General features: G+C 56.6%; 1 protein-coding gene across 1 annotated transcript in view; it reads right to left on the bottom strand.

Moving 5' to 3' along the window:
- Positions 1–3,372: 3,372 nt before the first annotated feature.
- The window catches only part of MMP15 (matrix metallopeptidase 15), a 26,008-nt gene continuing 7,479 nt past the window's right edge, over positions 3,373–21,901 (bottom strand). The window contains exons 2-10 of the mRNA XM_027977892.3: positions 17,427–17,575; positions 16,647–16,775; positions 15,046–15,353; positions 14,542–14,703; positions 13,400–13,653; positions 12,689–12,827; positions 11,590–11,740; positions 11,362–11,477; positions 3,373–10,395 (exon numbers count right to left, since the gene is read on the bottom strand). Coding sequence (XP_027833693.1) covers positions 9,938–10,395; positions 11,362–11,477; positions 11,590–11,740; positions 12,689–12,827; positions 13,400–13,653; positions 14,542–14,703; positions 15,046–15,353; positions 16,647–16,775; positions 17,427–17,575 — 1,866 coding nt within the window. The 3' untranslated portion in view covers positions 3,373–9,937. The remainder of the gene's footprint in view (positions 10,396–11,361; positions 11,478–11,589; positions 11,741–12,688; positions 12,828–13,399; positions 13,654–14,541; positions 14,704–15,045; positions 15,354–16,646; positions 16,776–17,426; positions 17,576–21,901) is intronic.

Raw genomic sequence — 21,901 nt, 5'->3', positions numbered from 1 at the left:
TTCATGAACTCAGAGTAGGAAAGGGGTAGCTCCCTAGAGGAGCCAAGAGATGGGAAGATGGGTGCTGGGCAGGCAAAAGCACCACTGCCACCAAAGTAAACACAGCTTCATATTTGCACATATTTAAGTCCATCATTCTTAGCACCGATTCTTAGCACCAGCTCTGGGAAAAAAGTCCCATCTCATGGCAAAGGCTGAGAGCTCAAAGAGTGGTCCAGACAAATCTGGTCTCCAACCCAGGATTTCTGAGCCCTGATCTAGGACTTTTTCTGATTCATCCCACTGCCCCTTCTCTGATATCCCCTTCATGTTTCATGCTCCTGTGGCCACCCCTCCCCCCCCCAACTAGCCAAGGAAGATTGCTGGTGCAGGGTGTGCACACAGCTAGTCTCCCAGCCAGACTCTGTGGCCCCCCCTGGCATCTGGAGACAAGGGAAGGACAGGGGTACTACCCCCTCACCCTCACCCTCACCCCACCCAGGAAACTGAGCTCTGTTCTCTGAGACCCAATCCTCCATCAGTGACTTCACTTGCACACACAGAGCCAGTGGCCTGCAGAATGTCTTCCTGTCTACATGAAACCCCTAAGAGGATCTGGTGGGGAGTTGGGGGTAGGAGCAGGGAAAGATATCAGAAGGGGCCAGCAGGAGGGGAGGGGATCTCTCTAGGCAATGAAACCAGTCGGAGAGGCATCTTTCTGGAACCAGCGAGACTCCAGAGAGCCCGGAGCACTGACTAGAACTAGAACCAGTACTCATTCTTGTCTGGGCCTCAGTTAACCCGTTGGTACACAAGGAGCTTGGGCTAAGAACTTTCTGGCTCTAAAACTCATTGATTGACAAAGGGTCAATTTCCTCATACTATAAAACGTTCCCAGAAATCATTATGAAGAAATGCACGCAAAGAACTGAGCAATGGGCATAAGCAGGCCAACCTCCCCTCCCCTTAAAAAAAAAAAAAAAAGCCTTCTAAATGGTTAACAACAAACATGCAAGAAATGTTCAAACTCAGTGGCAAAGAACTACAAGTAAAACCAACCAAACAACACTGCTTCCGCCAGTCCTGTTGATAAAGGTGATCTCATTCCAGGTGTGTCAGGGGTTGGGGGATGGGCACTCAGCCACTGCCCGGGAGGAGCAGAAACAAGTGAGACCTTCTTTCTGGAGGGTACTTTGTCAGTATGTAATAAAAGCCTTAGAACATTGTGGGCTGGTGAGTCCACTTTGATTTCACAACTAGAAAATTCTCTAGAGGCAAGAATCATGGATGTTGCAAATGTAGTCTACCAGAGCACACAGTAGGCAGAGAAATATTCTGTCGCAATAAAATCAAAGCCTCCTCCCTCCCACACTTCAAAGGTTTCTTGTCAAGCTCAGAATAAATCCAATTCTTTACCCTGTCGCTTGGTCTTACTCTTTCTCTTTCACCTTCCTTCTCACCCTGCTTGTCTTCTTTCTCTTCCTCAAATTTGCCAGGCTTGGTCCAGCCTCAGGATTTTTGCACGGGCTATTACCTCTGCCTGGGATGCCTCTTTCCCTCGAATGTGAGCCCCGTGAGGGCTCTGTGTTATCCCCCGCTGGATCCTTGGCCTGTCCCTTAACAGCAGCCGATGTTCACTGAATAAGTAAACAATTGAGAGCAGGTGCGGCAGGAGCTGTGGCTCTGCCATTGACTAGCTGTGTGACCTTGATCAAGTTCCATCACCTCCCTGAGCCTCGGGCTCCTCTGGTGTGAGGTACAAATAGAAGAACTACCCCATGGGGTTCTTATCAGGATTAACTTCAGTAAAGTGGGTGAAGTCTGGGGCAGTCACTGCTATATTCAAAAAGGATAACCAACAAGGACCTGCTGTATAGCACCTGGAACTCTACTCAAAGTTCAGTGCCAGCCTGGATGGGACAGGGTTTGTGGGGAGAATGGATACATGTGTGTATATGGCTGAGTCCCTTCGCTGTTCACCTGAAATGACCACAACATTGTTAATCAACTATACCCCTATACAAAATAAAAAGCATAAAGTTTGAAAAAAAAAAAAGTCTGGTACAGTGTGAGCCCTCAAGAACTATTCTCTATAATTATGGATGTTTCCAAAACGTTATCTGTAACTGTTTTAGTTTCGGTTGAGGAAACCGCTCCAGGGAGTTCATAGAATGCGCCCAACAAAAAGCATGTTGCAGAAACCAACCTGTGGACACGAAAAGGGGCTGAAGATACACTGTTTATTCACTTATTTCATCATGATGGGCATATAGAGCATGCTCAGAAAAATTCAAGAAACAAATAAAGTGAAGGTCTTCTGTAGGTCAAGTTACTCGTCCAAATTAGTAAATGAGAAAGGTTTAAAAAACATGTCTGGTATGAGCCTCAGTTCAGTCACTCAGTCGTGTCTGACTCTTTGCATCCCCACGGACTGCCGCACACTAGGATTCTCTGTCCTATACCAATGCCCAGAGCTTGCTCAAACTTATGTCCATCAAGTTGGTGATCCCATCCAACCATCTCATCCTCTGTCGTCCCCTTCTCCTCCTGCGTTCAATCTTTTCTAGCATCAGGTTCTTTCCTAATGAGTCAGCTCTTCACATCAGGTGGCCAAAGTATCGTAGCTTCAGGTTCAGCATCAGTCCTTCCAATGAATATTCAGGACTGATTTCCTTTAGGATTGACTGGTTTGATCTCCTTGCAGTCCAAGGGACTCTCAAGAGTCTTCTCCAACACCACGGTTCAAAAGAAGCACAGTTCAGAAGAATGAGCTTACTTTTAAAAATTAAAATATATACTCATAAGGGAAAGCCTGTAGGATTTACATTTAAATTGTCAAGGTTGGGGCTGTCCCTTGGTGGTCCAGTGGTTAACCTTCTGTGCTTCCACTGTGGGGGGCATGGATTCAGTCCCTGGTTGGGGAACTAGGATCCCGTCAGCTTCGTAGTGCAGAAAAAAAATAAATGTTACAGTTGTTTGGCAGGAGACTAGAAATTGCAGGCATTTTTCGTAGACAGTTTTGGCTTTTCTGTGATTTCCTCATTGTCTATCTGTTACCTTATGAAATCTGACAAAGTCCATGTCACAGTTAAGTGACCCTTCCTACTTCTTCACCTGCCACCATTTGGCTACGTGATTCCCAGGGCCTCTTGTGAATACTCAGGGGTCCTGTGTTGTCTTAGGCAGCATTACTGAGGCTGGGGGGTAGTGCCAAGGACCTAAGTAGATATTCAAGTGTTGAAGAGATGTTGCTATGTAGCCCCGGAGTTTGGTGCTTAAGAGTCTTAGACTGGCAAGAGGAATGTGTCAAGCTCAGCACAAGTTTGGAACTCAGGGCACCCTGGTTATCAGAGGACAAACAACAATAGCAGCCCAGTAATAATTCACATTGGCTTAAGAAATGAAAGGAGTTTATTGGTACATGTAACTGCAGGAGCTTTAGGCACAGCTGGATCCAGGTGCTCAGAAGGTGCCTTCTAGAGTCTTCGAGGCTCCACTTGTCTTTACTGTCTCAGCTCTGAGGAAAGCTGTCTATGTGTGGTGGTGAGATGACAGATGACCCATTAGCAACTCCAGAGTCACACTCCAGCAGCTCAATAGCAGACACATGGCTTCTTTCTTCCTGGGGCTCCAGAAGAAGTCGCAGGGAGTCCCTGATTGGCCAGATTTGGGTTTTCTGCCCACCCCTGGATCATGCACTGGGGTTCTGATTGGCTGGGCTTTAGGTCTCGAGATCCTCTGGCCACCAAGGGAATGGGGCCAGCTCTACCAGAATCCATGGACTGGCAGGAAGGGGAGGGGGTCTTATTCTCCTGGAACAAGACGGTGGGGTGGGGGATGGGGGGGAGGCTAGTGGAGGGGGATATTTGCAGAGGGCAAATATCCTTCTTCTCTAGCTGTGTCAAATGCCCTTTATCAGGAAAGCTGGAATAACCACAACACTCTGCCCTCAGTTCTTCCAAAGTGAAGAAGAGGGAGGCCCCTGGGGGGTGGGGAGGTGACGTGGGGTGTTTGGTGAGAGAGGGTGGGGCTGCAGGAGTCTCGCTGGGCATCAGTTTAAAGACTCCATGAGCAACTGTGGCCGAATCAGCCCACCGTCCAGGCCTCAGGGTCTTAGTCTATAAAGGAAGCTTGATCTGGCTGAAGTCGACAGGTTTTAGGATGGTGCAGTGTAATTTTATGATGCAATTATTGGGGGCATAGCTGCCCCTCCCTTTCCACTGACTTGGAATAATTTCTTAATGGAATCCAGCTATTGCCATGATCCATGCTGGCAGGGGAATGATATAGTTTTTCCAGGAGGGGCCTGCTAGATTGTCTGCAAGAGAAGGGGAGTTTGGAGGCTATTTCTGGCAAAGAGTGAGGTGGGTGAAAAATGTAGGGGTGGGAGATGACAGAGAGCTGGGGAAGAAAACCTGAGCCAGGGCCTCGTGCTTACGATCTGGAAAGAAGGGCTGGGCCCCTGGGGTCGGCAGGGTGAGGCCTTGGCAGCTGAGGAGAGGAGCTGGTAGGACAGGAATGTTCCTCTTCCTGGCACCTGTTCCAGGGCTTGTTGACCTTTGACCCCATCCCACAAACACTCCTGGGAAGGAAGTCAAGGAGGGACATCTTCTTGGTGCCCACCAGGTTGCTGACTCATGTCTGACTCTTTTGCGACCCCATGGACTGTAGCCCACCAGGCCCCTCTGTCCATGGGAATTCCCAGGCAAGAATATTGGAGGGGTTTGTCATTTCCTTCTGCAGGGGATCTTCCTGACCCAGGGATCAAAGCCGAGTCTCCTGCATTGGCAGGATTCTTTACTGCTGAGCCCCCCGGGAAGTCCAGTGTCCCCCAGGTACCTGTACCTTAAAGAGATATTAGTGACTAACTCTTGAGACCCTGCTGTGGGCTGTTCTAAGTGTTTACATGGATCAGCTGCATCAAGCCTCACAGCTGTATGAAACAGGCATGGCTATTAGCCGAGTTCTATAGATGGGACTCTGGGCTCAGAGAGGTGAGATGACTTGCCCAAGGACACACAGCCTGGGAGTGATGGAGCCACACACAGCATCTGGGTACCTGGTAGGATAGCCTGACTGGAGTCAAAGGCAGGGAATAGTCAGGACACAAGAGCTGGCTGAGCTAGGGGTGGAAGGAAGCACAATCATCTTCAGGAGGAAGGGTGGAAATCCGGAATAGGCAAGCCTTAATCTTAAAGGATTAAGGATGCCTTAAAGGATCTGGGCAATTTGAACAGAATAAAATGTATAGGGGGACTTCCCTGGTGGTCCAGTGGCTAAGACTGTGCTCCAGAGGCAGGGTCCCAGGTTCTATCCTTGGTGGGGGAACTAGATCCCGCACACTGCAAGGAAGATTGAAAATCCTGTGTGTTGCAACTAACACTGGGCACAACCAAATTCATACATAAATAAACACAAAAATAATTTTGTAACATGCAGGGAAGGGTTTTCCAGAAGTAGGGAACAGAACAAGCAAAGGCACAGAGGCAAGCAAATGCAGAGAACATTTGGGACAGAGCAAACAGCCTGGCAGGGGGCTCTGACAGCATTTTGTGGGTTGTGAGGCTACTTGAGCAGGGGGCCAAGAGTGGTATTGCTGTGCCCTGAGGCCTGGAATCCCCAGCATGTGCCAGAATAGCTGAGCGAAGGCAGTGTCTAGCCCCCTGGTGTGGTTTCACAGATGAAGGGGCAAAGCCTGCAACCTCAGGCCCCCAAGGCAGAACTAGAGGTGGAGGGGCAGGGAGCCCTGCTCCTCTTGGACATACATGGAGGGGGGAGCGCCACTGCAGCCTGGGCGGCTATGGATGGACAGGAAGCCGGCCATTCCTTCCCGTGAGCTGGAGGAGAATGGCCTCTATGTGAGCCACAACAAAAAGGCTTTTCTGCCAAGTTGGAGGGGGAGGAAGCAGCCAGCTCGGCTCTGTCCCAGCCTGAAAGGAGGCTCTGTTGGTGGCCCTGGGGTCTCTAATGTCTAGAACATGTGAGGAGGGAAGGCCAGGGTGGGCAGGGGCCCTCTCATCCCTGCTGGATTCTCCAGCAGCATGTGGGGGTAGGTTACTGTGCAAGTCGGTCTGTTTGGGTTCAAATTGGCCACTTCCTGGCTGTGTGACCTTGGCCAGGTCACTTCACCTCTCTGGGCCTTGCTCATCTCCGGAGTGAAATGTAAGCAGGGGAGGACGTAAGATGAGTGGAATCGTCGTGATCACACTACGAGCCTTCACCAGTACTTGACAACCACCAACCTCATGGAGGTTTAAGTACCAGGAACACCAGGCTGAAGCTCAGGATGTTTTGAACTCTAAAACCCCAAGCTGTGCAAAAGCAGAGGAAAAGAAGCTGAAAGGAACTATGCCAAGCTGTCAACACTGCCTGGGGGAGTGACGGCAACTTATATTTTTCTTCTTCTTTTTAATCTCTAATGTCTTGTTTTACTTGGGAATCAGCAAAATATAAAGAAACAAAAGATACTGAGAGAATAGGTGCTGGGAGGGGTCCAAGGTGATTTAAGTTACAGCTTGATTTTTACGTGGGCTTCTGTTTTATCCTGGGGAGGAGTGGGGAGGTCACTGGGCTGTCTGGGGATGGGGAGGCCGGGCCCAGGTGCTTCACCTGCCTCTTGTCCCCTCAGAGACCTTCATCCATGCGGAACACCCAGAGAGGATAAACTCTTGAGATAAGCCGTTCCTGCAGCCGCTGGGTTTCTTTGAGAGATCCCACCAGAGCTCGGGGGTGGAAGGTCCTCAGGCCGCTTCCTGAGGAGGTGAGGCCTCTGCCAAGTCTCCGCTGGCTGGCCTCTGAGGAAGAACTCAACCAGGAGGCCTTTCATCCTGTCCTTTCTCCTCCCTGTGCCTCCACACTGCCCTCCACCTGCCTGCTGACCTCTGGGCTTCTGGGTGACCCCTAAGGCTTCAGGCAAGAGGTGGACCTGCAGACCTGGCTGTCGCCACAGAAGGCTGATGCGATGGTGTTCATCTGTGACCCTCCTTCCCGTCCTGCACCACCCCCCGAGGCCCCTGGGGTGGGAGAAGCATGTCGGCTGTTTCCTAGCCAAGCCTGAGAGGTCTTCGCGGCTTCTGAGGGCCAGCGTTTCCTACTCTCTTCAGCCAGTTTTCAACACAAAGAGAGGAAAGGGTGGGATGCAGGGGGCTGGGGAGGGGGCGTGCAGCTGCAGGGGAGGGTGGAGCCTGGAGCAGGCTGGAGGACCCTGCCCGAGGAGCTGTGGGGGCCTGGCCTGCTCTGTGGGTGATCAGCACACAGATCAGCACCCGGCAGGCTGGGCCTGAGGCTGGACGTGGAGCAAAAGGCTCCTTAGCAATGCTCATGCCTCTCTCCTGAACTCCTGAGTATCATCTGCTCTCTTCCCAACGTGAGATTCTCTGCTTCTTCAAAGAAAGAATGGGACTTCCCTGGTGGCCCACTGGTTAAGACTTCAGGCTCCCAATGCAGGGGGCAAAGGTTTGATCCCTGGTCAGGGAACTAAGATATAGCATGCCGAGTGGCGCAGCCGAAAAAAAGAAAAGAATGAAAGTAAACTCCAATACTTTGGCTACCTGATGCAAAGAGCTGATTCATTGGAAAAGATTTCCTGATGCTGGGAAAGACTGAGGACAGGAGGAGAAGGGAACGACAGAGGATGAGATGGCTGGATGGCATCACCGACTCAATGGACATGAGTTTGGGTAGGCTCCGGGAGTTGGTGACTGACAGGGAGTCCTGGCATGCTGCAGTTCATGGGATCGCAAACAGTTGGACACGACTGAGCGACTGAACTGAACTGAACTGAACTGACATTGCAAGGAATTCCTTGACAGTCCAGTGGTTAGGACTCCATGCCCTCACTGTGGAGGGCCGGGGTTCAATTCCTGGTTGGGGAACTAACATGTCACAAGCTGTGTGGCACAGCCAAAAAAAAACAAAAGAGAGCAGATCCTGGGTGTCCCTCACCAGCTGAGCAGCGTGTGTGGCGAGAGGAACTGTTAAGACTCCACAGTGGCACTGTTTCCCATCTCCTCCTGCCCAAGCTGGGTCTTCAGGCTGCCCAGAACCAATCTGGACGGGTGGGAAGGCTGGGTGGCCTGGACTCTTTCTCCCACCCTTCTGAGATGGCTGGAAGCGGGCTGCTCTTTCTCACCACGAATGAATGACCAGTAAATTCCCCATCTCTTCTCTGCTCGATGCCAGCATGGCCACCCCTGGTACCTTGCCTTACCCTGCTCTGGTCTATTGAGGGCAGCTACTTCCCAGCCTTCCCCAGAGGCCTGCCCCTCCCAGGGCCAGTTGGGAAGGAGCCCCCACAGATCTGGGAATCAGCTCTCTTTGGCATGGGGGCAACAAGTCCCCAAATCCCAGCTGGGACCATGTCCCCCCCTCACTCCCCATCCCCTGCCCTCAAGTCACCTGCAGCCCCTCTAGATGTAAGCTCCAGCCTGAGGCCTCTGAGAAAGGAGGCAGAGTCGCCGGCCTTACTATTTAATCAGTGCAGATTATTTACAGACAGACACTGATCCCCTCCCCACCCCCCTCGGCTGGCTCTCCGGTGGTTCTAAGGATGGAGTGGGGAGGACGCTGCTGGACCCGCACTGGGGGCCAGTCCACGAGGGGCCCCTCGCCCCAGGGGCCTCTGGGATTCCGGACGGCAGGCCTGCTTGCTCACGGCTAGGGGAGCAGCGGGGACAGAGCCGGCTCTACAGTACCATTTCCCACGGCAGCCTCGCCTCCTGCTTGCTTCACGGAGGAAAAGAGGGCAGAATCACCTCCATCCACAGGGTTGAACCCAGGATCGGGGGAGGCCCCAGGCTACAGTGGGCTCCTCTGGGGGCTCCACAGTCCCGTCCCATAGTCTGAGAGAGAGGATGAGCTGCTGGCCACCACGCCACCCCCACCAGTGTCCCTGGGGGACAGTGAGCTGGGGGGGAGGAACCCCTTAAGCCTGGTGGGCATGCGTCTCTGGACATCTATAACCCCGGCCTGGGCACCCATTATCCCCTCTCTCCCTGGGAGAACTAGGACACTGGCAGCTGAGCCTGAGGCTGGTGGGCTTCTGAGACCCCTGCAGTTGGTGGTCGGGGGGTGACAGGGAGAGGGAAGATGCTCGTGGAAAGAACCCAATTGAGTCGCAGCTCAGAGCAGAGAGTGGGCGGGAGCCTGGAAGCCCAGCCCCCGGGGGGCGTGGCTGGCGCTACCCTTGGGGGTGGGGCCTTGGCAGACCCGCTTTGGTCCTTGGTAAGACAGGCCTAGGGCCCCTTCTCCTGAGACGGGAGGAGGTACAGGGGAGCTGGGGGCTGCTGGCCCCGGGCTGGCCAGGTGCGGGCAGGGTTCTTGGGCCTAAGGAATCCCGACTGCTGGGGTTGTTAGAAGTGGGCTGGGAAGCAACTAAACCTCAACAGGACTCTCTATCAGCGGGCCCCCTCCCCTCCCTGCGCTCTTTGGCCTGAGGCTGCCACCAGGTGGAAGCTCTTTCTGAGACTCAGGGGGCTGGAGACCAGTCAGGCCCCACCAAGCTCTAAAACCAACAGAGCCCTGGGCTCTGACCCAGGTACTCAGCGTGGAGACCAACCCAGCAGCCCTTCACTTTTCCAACAGGGCCTTCTGACCCACTGCTCCTCTGGCTAAGCCAGGGGTGGGTGGGAGCCTAACTCCCTCTCTGGTGCAGAAGTATATTTAGAAACCTCTAAGCCCCTGCCTTTAGGGATCGCCCTGAGGGACCGCCCTGGTCAGGCAAGTAGGAAGAAATGCTTAATTAGTGTGCAAAAAAAAAAAAAAAAAAGATACCTGGGCATAAATAAACAAGGGGGCGGGGCTGGCAGGGATGTCAGCGGGCCTGGAGGGATCCCCACCCGGGGGCTGAGGAGCCACAGAAGGCTCTAGATGAAAGGCCCCAGGGGCCGTCTCAGAACCACAGGCGCGACCAGCCTGGCCCCTTAGCACCGTGGGGAGTGGGCGGGCCTGGCGCCAAGAGTCAGACCCATTCCTGCAGGGAGCGCTTGCAGTAGAGGAGCATGCGGGGCGCACCCTTGCGCTGCATCTGCACCAGGGCGTAGGTGAGGCCCAGGATGCAGAGCAGCAGCAGCACGGGGGGCACCAGCACCATGACCATGTTCACCGTCCGCGTGACCTCCTCCATCTGCACCACCACGCGGCTGCCCCCATCCTCGTCCGGCCCTGCCGCGCCGCCACCGCCAGGGCCCGCCTCACCACCCTCCTCGCCCTCCTCGCTGTCACCGCCCGTCCCGGGCTCTGCACCCCCGTCGGGGTTGAAGGGTGGACGGGCCACGTCGGGCCACCGGGGCCCCGCCTCCACATGCTCTTGGCAGCCCATGAAGTCCCGCAGGATGGACTTGGGGTAGCCGGGCTCCATTCGCAGGCGCTCGTTGTCAAACTTCCAGTATTTGGTGCCCTTGTAGAAATAGGTGTAGGCTGCAGAGGGCAAAGCAGGCCAGAGGAGTGTTAAGCGGGGGCTCCCCGCCGGCCAGAGACCCGTGAGGAGAACCAGGGAGAGCTAAAGGGGCCCTGGCTTTAAAACACCCTCTTTCTTATTGGCTTCCCTGGGCATTTTGAAATCTGTCCATGCTTTCTGGCTGGGCTGACACTGACCAGGGCAGTGCAGAGAGGGGTCCTAGAGCCTGCTGGGTCGGGGGCTAGAGTCAGGGGATCCAGTCTGGCTTCCTCCTACACTGGAGAGGACAGTGTCTTGCTCAAGGCCACACAGTCAGCTCCGGAGTGGGGCCTGATGCCCTCCTGGACCAAATCTCTGGTCCAGGGCACTCTGTCCACATCCTTTAAACCCCAGGAAGGACCAGGTTTGAGCCACCAGATGCATCCCTGCTCAGCGGAGCACAATGAGGTCACAGCAGCTGCAGGGTGAAGCCACTGTGCACAGAAGCCGTGTGACCCACCTGAACATTAGCAAAGCCAGCCAGGTCTATCCTGAGCCCCTGAAGGCTGATGGACATTCTGAAACTCACCAGAGACCCCGCTGGAGAAATAAAAGCCGCAACTCCCTGTTGCTCAGTTATAACGACAGATAGGTAAGGGGGGTTCATCGGGAGGACTCTTGCTCCCGAGGCTCTGAACCCAAGCTCACCCCACAACCCCGCCGGGCTCAAGGCTCTATGGGGAGCAGGGCAGCTCTGAGTACCAGCTCTGGACACAGGCCGGCCTGGCTGGACTCCTGACTCCACCACGTCCTCACTGTGCGATTTGGGGCCCTTTACTCAAGCTCTCTTTGGCCTCTGTAAATGGTGTCAATGGTCGCCTCGCCCAGCTGGGTCCCCCGTGCCTGCCATCTTGATGCTGGTGAGCACAAGCAAGTCCTGTCCTACATGTGTGGAGGCGGGGGAATGGTGGGTGCTGGGCAGGCTGGGCGGGGGCCGGCCCTGGTACCTGCATCATTGCTCAGGAAGGCCCCTTTAGGGGAGGCGGGGATCCCCTGCCACACGCTGATGGGCTTGGGGTAGCCGGGGTCTCCACGCTGCGTCTCCTCGTTGAAGCGCCAATACCTGTGGCCAAAAGTACCAGGCTGTGGGCTGTGCCCGGCCTGTCCAGGCCATGGGTTCTTTCTGGGAGAGCCTGAGGATGGGAGCCTTTTCCCTTTAGCGGAGGGGTGCTCACCTGTCCTCTTGGAAGAAGAAGGTGTGACCTGTGGGCTCCCACCAGATGGCTGTGTCGATGCGGTCGTAGGGGATGCCCAAGCCGTAGCTGGTCAGTGGCTGTGGGTAACCCGGCTCCAGGTTTGCTTCTCGGAAGAGCCAGTAGCGGTCACCTGCGGGAGGGGTTGGTGGGCGGGCACGGGGAGTGAGAATCTGGGTCCCGAAATTCACATTCACTGCTACACTCACCACGCGCACACACACACACACACACATACACACACACACACTCTCATCCTTGTACATAGAACAAGCACTGACACTCCACACCCAAGACAACTCACACTCACATCACACGCATGTGGCACTTAGGGACACCTGTAATGCACCATTTATGTGTATACACATTGCCAGCTCACAGTGACACACACACCACACACTCAGTCGCAAAACACGCAAGCCTCTGATCCTGCTTGAACATCCACTCCCCCCACACACAGTTCTTGCAGAGAGAGGGAAGAGGCCTGGCCTCTGGATCTGGGGACTGTGTTCCTGGGGCCCCCCAGTGCACGGCCCAGGCTCCTCCCTTTTAGTGTGAGCCCAGCCCGGTCCTTGGGGACTTCCTACCTGGTTGAGACTCAGGCCAGGGGGCCTGGGGACACAGCCAATCCTTCAGAGGTGCTGCCCTTGAGGCCCTTCCTGGGGGGCAGGCCTCAGAGGAGGGGCTGAGGGGAGGGAGCTCCACTGTCTCTGTAGACAGACCCAGGGACACTCCCCAGAGTGGGCTCGGGGACTCACTCTTATGAGGAAGGGGCAAGAAAAGGCCTAGGATGCAAGGAGGAGGGCGATGGGGCGGAGCCCCTGTGCTGCAGAAGGTGGACCCTTGCCCTCAGTCAGTCCGCCTCTGCCGCCAGGCCTCTGGGCCTGTCTAGCCGCACCCCACCCCTGCCCTGCTGCCAGGGTCCGGTCCCCCCGAGTAAGCCCGCAGTGGGCGACAGGATGAGATGCGCTTGCGGTCCCTCCTTTCCATCCTCCGTCAGGCCCAGCTGGGTCAGAGGTCAGGCCAGAGGTGAGGGCAGAAAGGCTGCCCAGCCTCCTCCCTCCCACCTGCCCCAACTCACCTTTGAAAAAGACGAAACGCCCATCCTGGCGCTCGTAGGCGGCACTGATGTCACTGGGCAGGCCCCGCCAGAAGTGCCCGATGGGCATGGGATAGTTGTCCAGGACACGGTTGTGCCGCACCCGCCAGAACCAACGGCCCTGGGGAGGGTGTGGGGGTGAGTGGACGGCATGGGGGCCCCCACCCCCCTTCCAGTGGGACACACTTGGGCTGGGAGTGACAGTGAGAAGAATGGGTCCTGGGGGCCCAGGAACACCCTTGGTCTAATAGCATATTCAGACTGGGCGAAGAGGGGGCGGCGAGGGGCCCTGGGGCCATCTGTGTCCCCTGGAGCCACCGTGGAAGCTCTGGGTAAGGGCTGAGTGAGGGCCAGGCCCTGAAGTTGGCCAGCTCTCGGTTTGGTTTCCAGCATCACCTTTACTCAGTGGATGACAAGGACAATTCTCCCTGCCTGGGAGAGGCTGGTGCAGGGGGTCTTAGGAAGAGGGTGGCGGGGGGGGCACAAGGGTGGACCCCTAGGCTTATTGTACGACCCCAGGCAAGTCCCTTGTCCCTCGGGCTCTTTTCTTCCAGGTCTAGGGTCTGATGGCTCCCCCGGGGCCGCTGAGTGAGGGGGCGGAGGTGGGGCAAGAGTCTGGGGGAGAAGTGGGAGGGAGCTCTCTGCTCTGAGCCTGGGCCAAGGGGCTGGGGGTGGCGCAGGCGGGGGCCAGACCTTGAACACGAACATCTCCCCCCGCAGCATGGCCACCGTGTCGAAGTCCCCGTCGCAGATGTCGGGGCCATACTGGTCCGGCCGCTCTGTGACGCGGGGCGGGGGCGGGGGGCCTGGCTTTGGAGGCCGCTCCGGCTTCCCCCCCGGGGGAGGTGGCTGAGGGGGTCTGGGGGGCCGGTGGTCTGGCCGGCCAGGCCGCCGGGGGGTCACAGTGGGAAGAGGTTGGGTGGGCTGTGGCTGGCCATCCGGGGTGCCTGCAGAGGGGCGGGAGGGGGAAGTGAGGAGGGTAGCCCCAGAGCCCAGCCAGGATGCCAGCTTCTCTACTTGGAACCCTGGCGGCCTGGAGAGACCTGTGCCCTATGGGCAGCCCACCCAGGTGAGGGGCCCCATCTGACCACAGCAGACCCCTCCCCACACCACCATCGCTCGGGGGGACCTCCAGTCTCTTCCACGCAGTCCGTTCGTTGACCTCCCCACACTGGGCTAGGGTGACTGCACCCTAAGGCCACCCCTGGCTGCACTTCCCCTTGGGGACGCTCCTCTTAGGAGGCTGGCCGGTTCCAGTGGAGGCTCCAGAAGCAGTAGACACAAGTGGAGGGAAGAATGTGGTTCCCAGGTGGCTGGGAACACAGCGAGGGCTTGGGGTGGTTACTGACCCACTGAACTGGCTCCCAGAGACCCCCCCATTGGGGGCTTCCTTGGTGGGGGTGGGGAGTGTTACCTGCCTCAAAGGAGCTGGGAAGTGATAAACCAGCAATGCTCGGAGGAGAGCCTCAGTGGGACACGCTTGGGCTGGGTGTGATGGTGGGAGGCACAAGGACCCCAGGGACACCCTGGGTCTAATAAAATATCCCACAGGGTGAGGAGGAAAATGGGGGCAGTGAGGGGCCCTGGGGCCGCCTGTGTCCCCTGGAGCCACCATGGAATCTCGGGGTGAGGGCCTGGGCCTGGAGTCAGCCAGCCCAGGATTGATTTCTAGCACCATCTTCTACCGACTGGATGACTTGGACCATAGCTAATTCTCTTGGGGCCTCAGTTTCCTCATCTACAAAATGGGTGTGGCCACGGTCCCTATGCTTAATGGGGCTGGGAGCTGAGGGCAGGCGTGCAGAGCCCCCTGTCCTCCACGGCCGCGCGCTCACCATAGAGCTGCTGAATGCCCCGAAGGTCGTCTTCAGGCAGCTGGAAGTTGTCGATGTCCATCCACTGGTAGAACGGTGCCATGATGGCGCTGGGGTTGCTCGAGTGCTCCAGCCCCAGTGCGTGACCCAGCTCATGCACTGCTACCAGGAAGAGGCTGTTTCCTGTCATGGCGGGCAGTGGGGTCAGCTCTGGCCTGGCTCAGGACCTGGACACCCCACTCTGTGGGTTGAGGGGCCCAAAGAGCCTGCCCACACTTTACTCTCAGAAGAAGCTGAGCCACTCTGACTTCTGGGCCTCTATCTTCCCCATCTGGAAAATGGGTACACCAATCCCTGCCTTCCTTTCCCTGTCACCCCCCTTGGAGATGATGAACAGCAGACTAAGACCAAGAGTCAACGCTCCCAAGAACTGCATGGGGGATGCTCTCCCCTCCCAGCCCCCAGCTCTACCCTCCCCACCCCCCACCCCCCACCCCTGTCATCACCCTGACCAGAGGTGCTCACCATGCAGGTCAGTGCTGGAGAAGGTCCAGGGCTCATCTGCATCAAAATGGGTGTCCCCACCCAAACCAGGGCCAGGGAAATAGGCGTGGGCTAGAAAGCCACCCGTGCCATCAAATGGCGAGCTGTCGCCATGGAAACCAGAGGCAAAGAGTACCATGATGTCTGCCTCCTTCTGCCGCCGCAGTCGGATGTCCTCATAAGGCACCTCCTGGAAGACCAGGGGCGTGGCCTGCTCCCACACACGGAAGGCCCGGCGCACCGCCTCCAGCGAGTGGTACCAGCCTAGCTTCTCTGTGTAGTTCTGGATGCTGCAGGTGGACAGGAAGACGTGAGTGAGCCCAGAGCCAGGGCTGCTGTCCATTGCTAGCATCCACTGGGTTGGGGGCGGGGACACATGGTCTCAGGGAAAGGGCATAGGATCTGAGCTTATTCATGGACGATGCTCATCAATAACGACTGTTAATTTACTCTGATGTGAATTTGAAAAAAAAAAAAAAGAACTAAGTTGTCAAGCCCAGGAATTCATTAGGATATCACTGAATAAGGTTACATTTTGCCAAATACGCTTATTTTAAGAAAACATTAAGTAATTAAAAGTATAGGTGATACAGAGCCAAGAGAAAGACCTAGAAAGTGGGATGCAAATGGCTGAGGTTTGGGAAACACAGGCCAAGTGGTTGTCAAAGTTGGGCTCCAGAATCAGGCTGAATCAGGTTCAAGGCTGGGCTCTAACATTTCCTGTGTGACCTTGGGCAAGCAACTTAAGTCTCTCTGAGTTTTAGCTTCCTCATCTGTGAAATGGGAAAGGAGGGCAGCACTTCTAGTATGGAGTCCCTGGGAGGATTCAGCGGCTTAACTCACGGAGAGTATGCTCCTGCACGTGATAAAAGCATGGTGAGGCCTGTTAGTTCCCATTTAAAGCAGATTAAGCATCTGCGTGCTAGACAGAGCTCCATCAGAGATCAAGAATCAGCTCATGGATCGAGAGTTCAGTCTGGTGGCCTGGGTCCCTAAGGACTTCAGGAGCTGCTCTTCCCCGGGAGATAGAGCTGAGGGTGGGGTCATGGCTGGATTGGAACGGGAAGGGGGACCCTTGAGGACTTCTACGCAGCTCCAGGCTCAGGGGGATTTCTTGCCAAAGAACTTGATAGGAAGGAAGGAGGGGTATTTGAAGCAGGGTTTGTGCGGGTGACTCGGTGCACAGATACCCTCTGGGCAGATGCTGGACTGCCCAGATGCTCCAGGGCCTCCCTTATCCTACATACCCTTGAAGCCTCCTCCAGTGTAGGAGCCCACCTGGGCGGGTGAGGCCAGCCCTCGGTTGTTGGTGGGTGCAGGGAGGGAGGAAAGGAGGACAGAGCAGAGTTCAAAGGGTCCCACCGTTCTCTCAAGGAAAACTGCGGTGGGGGAGGGGCCGATCCAATCAGCATGGGGGTGGGATTGGATGGGGAGGCCGGGCACCCTGCAGTGGGCTGCTGGGAAAGGAAGCCTTCCAGACAAGCCCACCGGGAAGCCTGAGGCCTCAGCCCAGGGAATAAGCGGTCCAGCGCTTCAGAAACACGCCATGAGTGGAGGTCACCCTGGGCAGCTGGAGTCTCTACCTGAAGGTCAGGTGGTGGTTGTTCCACTTCCTCCCTGTGAGGGCGTAGCGCTTCCTCCGCCGCCGCAGGTTGGCTTTCACACGTACCCCGAACTGGTCTGGCACCCCACAGCGGGGCCGCTTCATCCACCTGGGAGCACAAAGCCTCCTCTCAACACACCTGCCTGCTGGGCACCGCCTCTTCCAGGCAGTCCACCATCTCCCACCCTCCGGCCACTGGCCTTCAGCTGCACCTATTATGAGGGCAGTGGCAGTGAGAAGACTCTCCCTAAGCTTTGAGCTCCTTCTCAGGAAACCTGGTACTGGAAGACTGCATGCCTAGGAGTGGCTCTGCAAAGGAGAGCCCATGTTTACCCGTATTGCCCAGGAGCAGGAGGTGAATTATCCTGAAGCCTTTTATCCCTGATACCTTCTGCTCTGAGTGCTCATCAAGAATGTGGCTCTGGGTCACAGCATATCTGTCAGACTCAGAGCAAGGCCTAACTAGGCAATCAGAGCACATATACCACACCTCCCATTCCCAAACCTGTGGCAGACACCACTAATCAATCCTGTGCTCCTTGCTGCTGAGCTGGGTTTCGGCCTCAGGAGCTTTTTCAACACAAGACAGCAGCAGCCCCTCCCAACCAATGAGAGCTAGCATGGAGGATCAAACCCTTTGCCACCTCATATCTACACCACCCTTTCCTGGAAAACTCCACAGACCAAGCCTTCATCAGAGCAGGCTGGAAGGAGGGCAGGTGCTAGTGGGGTCTGGGAATGACCTGACGGAAGGACTCACGCCTTGGTCTCTTCGTCCAGCACACCCGTGACGGGGATCCCGTAGAAGCGCTGCATCTCGGCGAGGGCCGAGGCCAGGATCTGGGCGGAGCGCATGGTGGACATGTGACGGCTGGGCTGGGGCAGGTAGCCGTAGAGCCGCAGCCAGTTCTGCAAAGGAGAGGCCACGGCCTGGTCAGCAGGTCCTGGCACCCTGACCTCCAAGCATGCACAGTCTGCCTCCCACCCCCTCCCACCCCCATCACCTCCCACCAGTGTGGGCCTCTGGACCACTCTCCTTGCTTCCACTTCCTGTGGTCTGTTCTCATACAGGAGCTGGAACAAAAGGCCGGGACTGATCAGTCCTCCGCCTAGAACCCTCCAAAGACGCCCTGTCTCAGAGGAAAAGCCAGTTCTTACAGGAGCTACTGGGCCCCAGGTTGGCTCTCAGACCTCACTCCTATCATTCATTCAGCCCAACCGGCCTCTCTTGCCTCGGGCCTTCGCATTTGCTGTTCCTACTGCCTGGAGTGCTCTTCCCAGACATCTGCATGGCTCATGCCCTGTCTCCAGGTCTCTGCTTCCTCACCTTATTGGAGGGGCATTCTCTGACAAATGGAGAAAACATACCCACCTACTGCACCCTGCACGCCCTCCCTCCCCTGCTTGCCTGCCCTCGTCACCATCTGACACACTATGTTTCACTTGGCTGTTTACCGTTTGTCTTCCCCCATGAAGATGGTAGCTGTATCCATGATAGCCCACAGTTGCCATCTTTATTATTGCACTGGCGCCTGCAGGGGTGGGTCCCCTACCATCCAGGCAGACCATTGGGACCCCTATGGAGTTTAGAACCTCTTGAGTTCTCACCTAGTAGGAAAACCATGGGGCTTCCCTAGTGGCTCAGGTGGTCAAGAATCAGCCTGCAATGTGGGAGATCTGGATTTGATCGCTGGATCAGGAAGATCCCTAGGAGAAGGGAACGGCTACCCACTCCAGTCTTCTTACCTGGGAAATCCATGGACAGAGAAGCCTGGCAGTCTACAGTCCATGGGATGGCAAACAGTTGGACACAACCGAGGGACTAACACTTGCACCAGGCCCTATGCCTTCTGGAAGGAGAGCAGGTAAGTTCAGGGAGTCCACCCAGGCCCAGCAGGGTGGGACCGGAGGCCTGAAGTTCAGTCTCTGCTCTGCCACTAACTCTGTTCTCTCTGGGCCTGACTTTTCTCATGTGAAAGGGGAGCCATAGGGTTACTGGTGGATGCAATGTGAAAGAGACAGCCCTGTGAAGAGCAGCTGGCACACAGTGGGGGCGCCTACCCCCTTCAGAATTTGCTTGGCTCGTCTTTTTTTTTGATATAAAAAAAGATTTAAAAAATTGTATATTTATTTGCCTGCGCTGGGTCTTAACTGCCGCATGTGGGATCCTTGATCTTCCTTGCAACATGTGAGATCTTTAGTTGCGGCGTGCAAACTCTTGGTTGCAGCATGTGGGATCCCTGACCAGGGATTGAACCCAGGCCCCCTGCATTGGGAGTTCAGAGTCTTAGCCCCTGGACCACCAGGCAAGTCCTTGGGCAAATCTTCTCATTCATCTACCCATCTGTCTGTCCACCCACCCAGCCAGCCACCATGCCAGCTGGAGGCCATGGAGGAGGTGGCTGACCTCCAGGGGCTTACGATTTCCCCAGGGAGACCCACTGCAGAGAAGTTCACACCTGCGAGTTTGTGAGCAGATGGGACCACTGCAGTTGAAACCCAATGGTGGGATCCCCAGTGAGCCACGCTGAGTGGTGCTGAGAAAGGGGACTCTGCCCTGTCCACCTCGTGCCCACAAGGCAATGGGACCACTGTGTGGGAGGCTGGTCAGCACAGAGGCCAGGGGCTGCTGTGGGCCTTGGCCACATGGGAGCGTGTCCTTTGAAGCTTTCCTTGGTATCCTCAGTCTCTGAAAACCCGAGTGAGGGGACCTGCTCTGAGACGCTCTGGAAGGCAGAGGCTGCAGAGCAAGGGCCTGCAGGGCAGATGGAGGCTGGACACAGACGCTGCTCTGGGCCGACAGCCACGTGTCAGCTGCCTGGGCCACGCCCACATCAGTCTGCCACCAGAGCCACATCCAGTTCCTCAGGTACTGGCTCCCCTCGGTGCCACCCTGGCCCCTGGCCAGGCCCCTGGAGCGGACGGGCTGCCCACACGGCCCGGCTCAGCCATGCCAGGCTGCCGCTGGAGGGAGCGGAGGCTGAGCCAACAAGGGCGGAGGCGGGAGATGGCCAAAGGCTGAGGACGCCGAGCCTCAGCTTGGAGGGCTCGCAGGGCCCTGGGTGACAGTCACAGGACAACGAACAAGGCAGAGACACCAAGCTGGGAAACCACCACGGCTCTGGGGACAGAGCCTCGTCAGCCCCCTTTATATTCCTGTGCCTCTGTAAAAGGGGTGGTATCAGGACCTGCTTCATCTCAGGGGTTTCTGCGAGGATGAAATGGGGATGTCCACAGGAGCCCTGGGCACCGTGCTGGGTGGGGAAAGTGCTCAAAAAGCGTGTTATTAATGACAGGGCTGGGGTGGGGGTGGAGGACTGCCTCGTTGTTCCTAGAACAGCAGACTTTTGCCTCTATTGACAGGGTTGAAGGATCCAGGTTGGGACAAGGCAGCCTCAGGGCTGGGGGAGGTTCGAGTGCCCTGCGGCACCCGCCACGGGCCCCCCTCACCCCTCCAGCTCCTTCCTCCAGCTTCCAGACCCTGGCAGTGTTCCGGGCGCCCTCCACAGCCTTCTTCCCAAGCACAGAAACCTTTCCCGAGGCGCCTGTTATGTCTGGAGAGAGGGGGACGTCCACCACTCTTGATGGACACGGTTTGCCTGAAGAAGCCTGGAGAGATCTAGAAGGCGAGGCTGTGAGGTTGGCTAGCTCTCACAGTGAGAGGAATCCGCCTGGAGGTGGGGGGAGGGCCTGGGGCTGCAGCTGACAGACTAGGGCACCTCTACATCGCCTATTTGCATAAGGTAAAAATATCCGGGGAGCGCAATCACAGGCCACCAAGGGGCTGATTAGTGGTGTCTGGCGAGTGACAGGAGGAGGGCAGGGCAGGCGGGGGAGGCTGGCTGGGGCCCTGGAGAGGGGAGAGGAGGGCAAGGGAGGGAGCTGGGCCTGTCTGCAGTGAAGAGGTCCAGAGCCTGGCGGGGCGGAAGGGGCAGAGGGGCCCCTTCAGTACTGAGACAGCTTGGGGGCTGACACTAAAGGCCCAAGGGTGCCTGTGGACCTCCATCACACTGCCAGGCGCCCTCTGAGTCCCAGGGAAGCCAAGAGCTTCCACCTCGGTATCAGCCAAGCCTCCTCGGTGACAAATGTCTCTCGGCCAGTGTCTGGGTAGAAAGCTGAGGCCGAGGACTGGTGACGTGAGTGGACTAGGCTGAAACGGCCTTGGCAGAGCAGCTGAGTCCCTGGAAGATAAGGCGAAGGAGCTGATGGAGACGCCTGACTGGCAAGCAATGGGCTCAGAGCTGATCAAGCACCAACCAGTCTTCACCACCCGTGGGGCTGGGGCTGCCCCCCACCCTGCCTCCGCCAGTATCCAGGAGGAAGTTTCTCATCACCCTACTGTTCTAAGTGCGACAAGCCCTGCAGGGGAGGAAAAGAGCATGGGGCGGGGGCAGGCACCGGCGAATGGCAGGTGCTGCCTGGACTCCAGTCTCCTGAGGGGCTCTGCACCCACGGGACAAAAATGGGGAGCAATTTCCAAAGTCACGACAGACCCCTGGTCTCAAAGTGGGGGAGAGGCTTGCTCAAGCCTCCACTGCTCCTACCGGGATAAACACTACCTCCTGCCCCCTTCCATCAGGACTCCTTTTCCTGTCACCTGAGTCTCACAGGTGGGATGAACCAAGCAGTGAAGTTCTGTTTCTCACAAGGGGAAACTGAGGCTCAGGCAGGCCCATATGCCACAGGGTAGGGAGACCCCCTCCGTGAGAATCACTGCCCAGTGGGAGGCAGGGAACGGTTCTACAGGGAGAGCACAAGGCCCCTTCCTGCCTCCTGCAGCCCAGGGAGGGAGGCTGTTGTGGGAGAACTGCCCCCACCAACCTGTTCTTTCAGCTATTCTTTCTCCAGCTCCAGACCCCACCCCATAAGTATGGACAGAAGCTTCAGGTGAGTGGCTGGCCCCCAGGCAAGGAGATGTGGCGCCTTCAAGAGTCTTGGGGTGGGGCCTGCCTGGCCCCCTGGCCCTATAGGAGAGGCGATAAATACAGCAGCCGGGGGCTGAGACTCTGCTGGAGCCAGGCTGTCGATTCTCATCACCCCATTCAATGCTCATAAGTAGCCCATCCCCATTACACAGACTGCAAGGTTCAGAGAGGGTGCATGGCTCACCCAGGGTCACACAACCGGTTTGTGGGTAGAATTGGAGCCCAGAGGCAGCACTGTCGGCTCCTCTTGGCCTAAGGCTGGGGATGTTGGGCTCTGGCCCATCTGGGGAACCGTGCCCAGCACAGTGCT

The sequence above is a fragment of the Ovis aries genome, chromosome 14 (genome assembly GCF_016772045.2).
Source record: "Ovis aries strain OAR_USU_Benz2616 breed Rambouillet chromosome 14, ARS-UI_Ramb_v3.0, whole genome shotgun sequence".
Lineage (NCBI taxonomy): Eukaryota > Metazoa > Chordata > Mammalia > Artiodactyla > Bovidae > Ovis > Ovis aries.
Note: the sequence above shows the minus strand (reverse complement) of the source record. Positions and strands in the feature narration are given on the sequence as shown.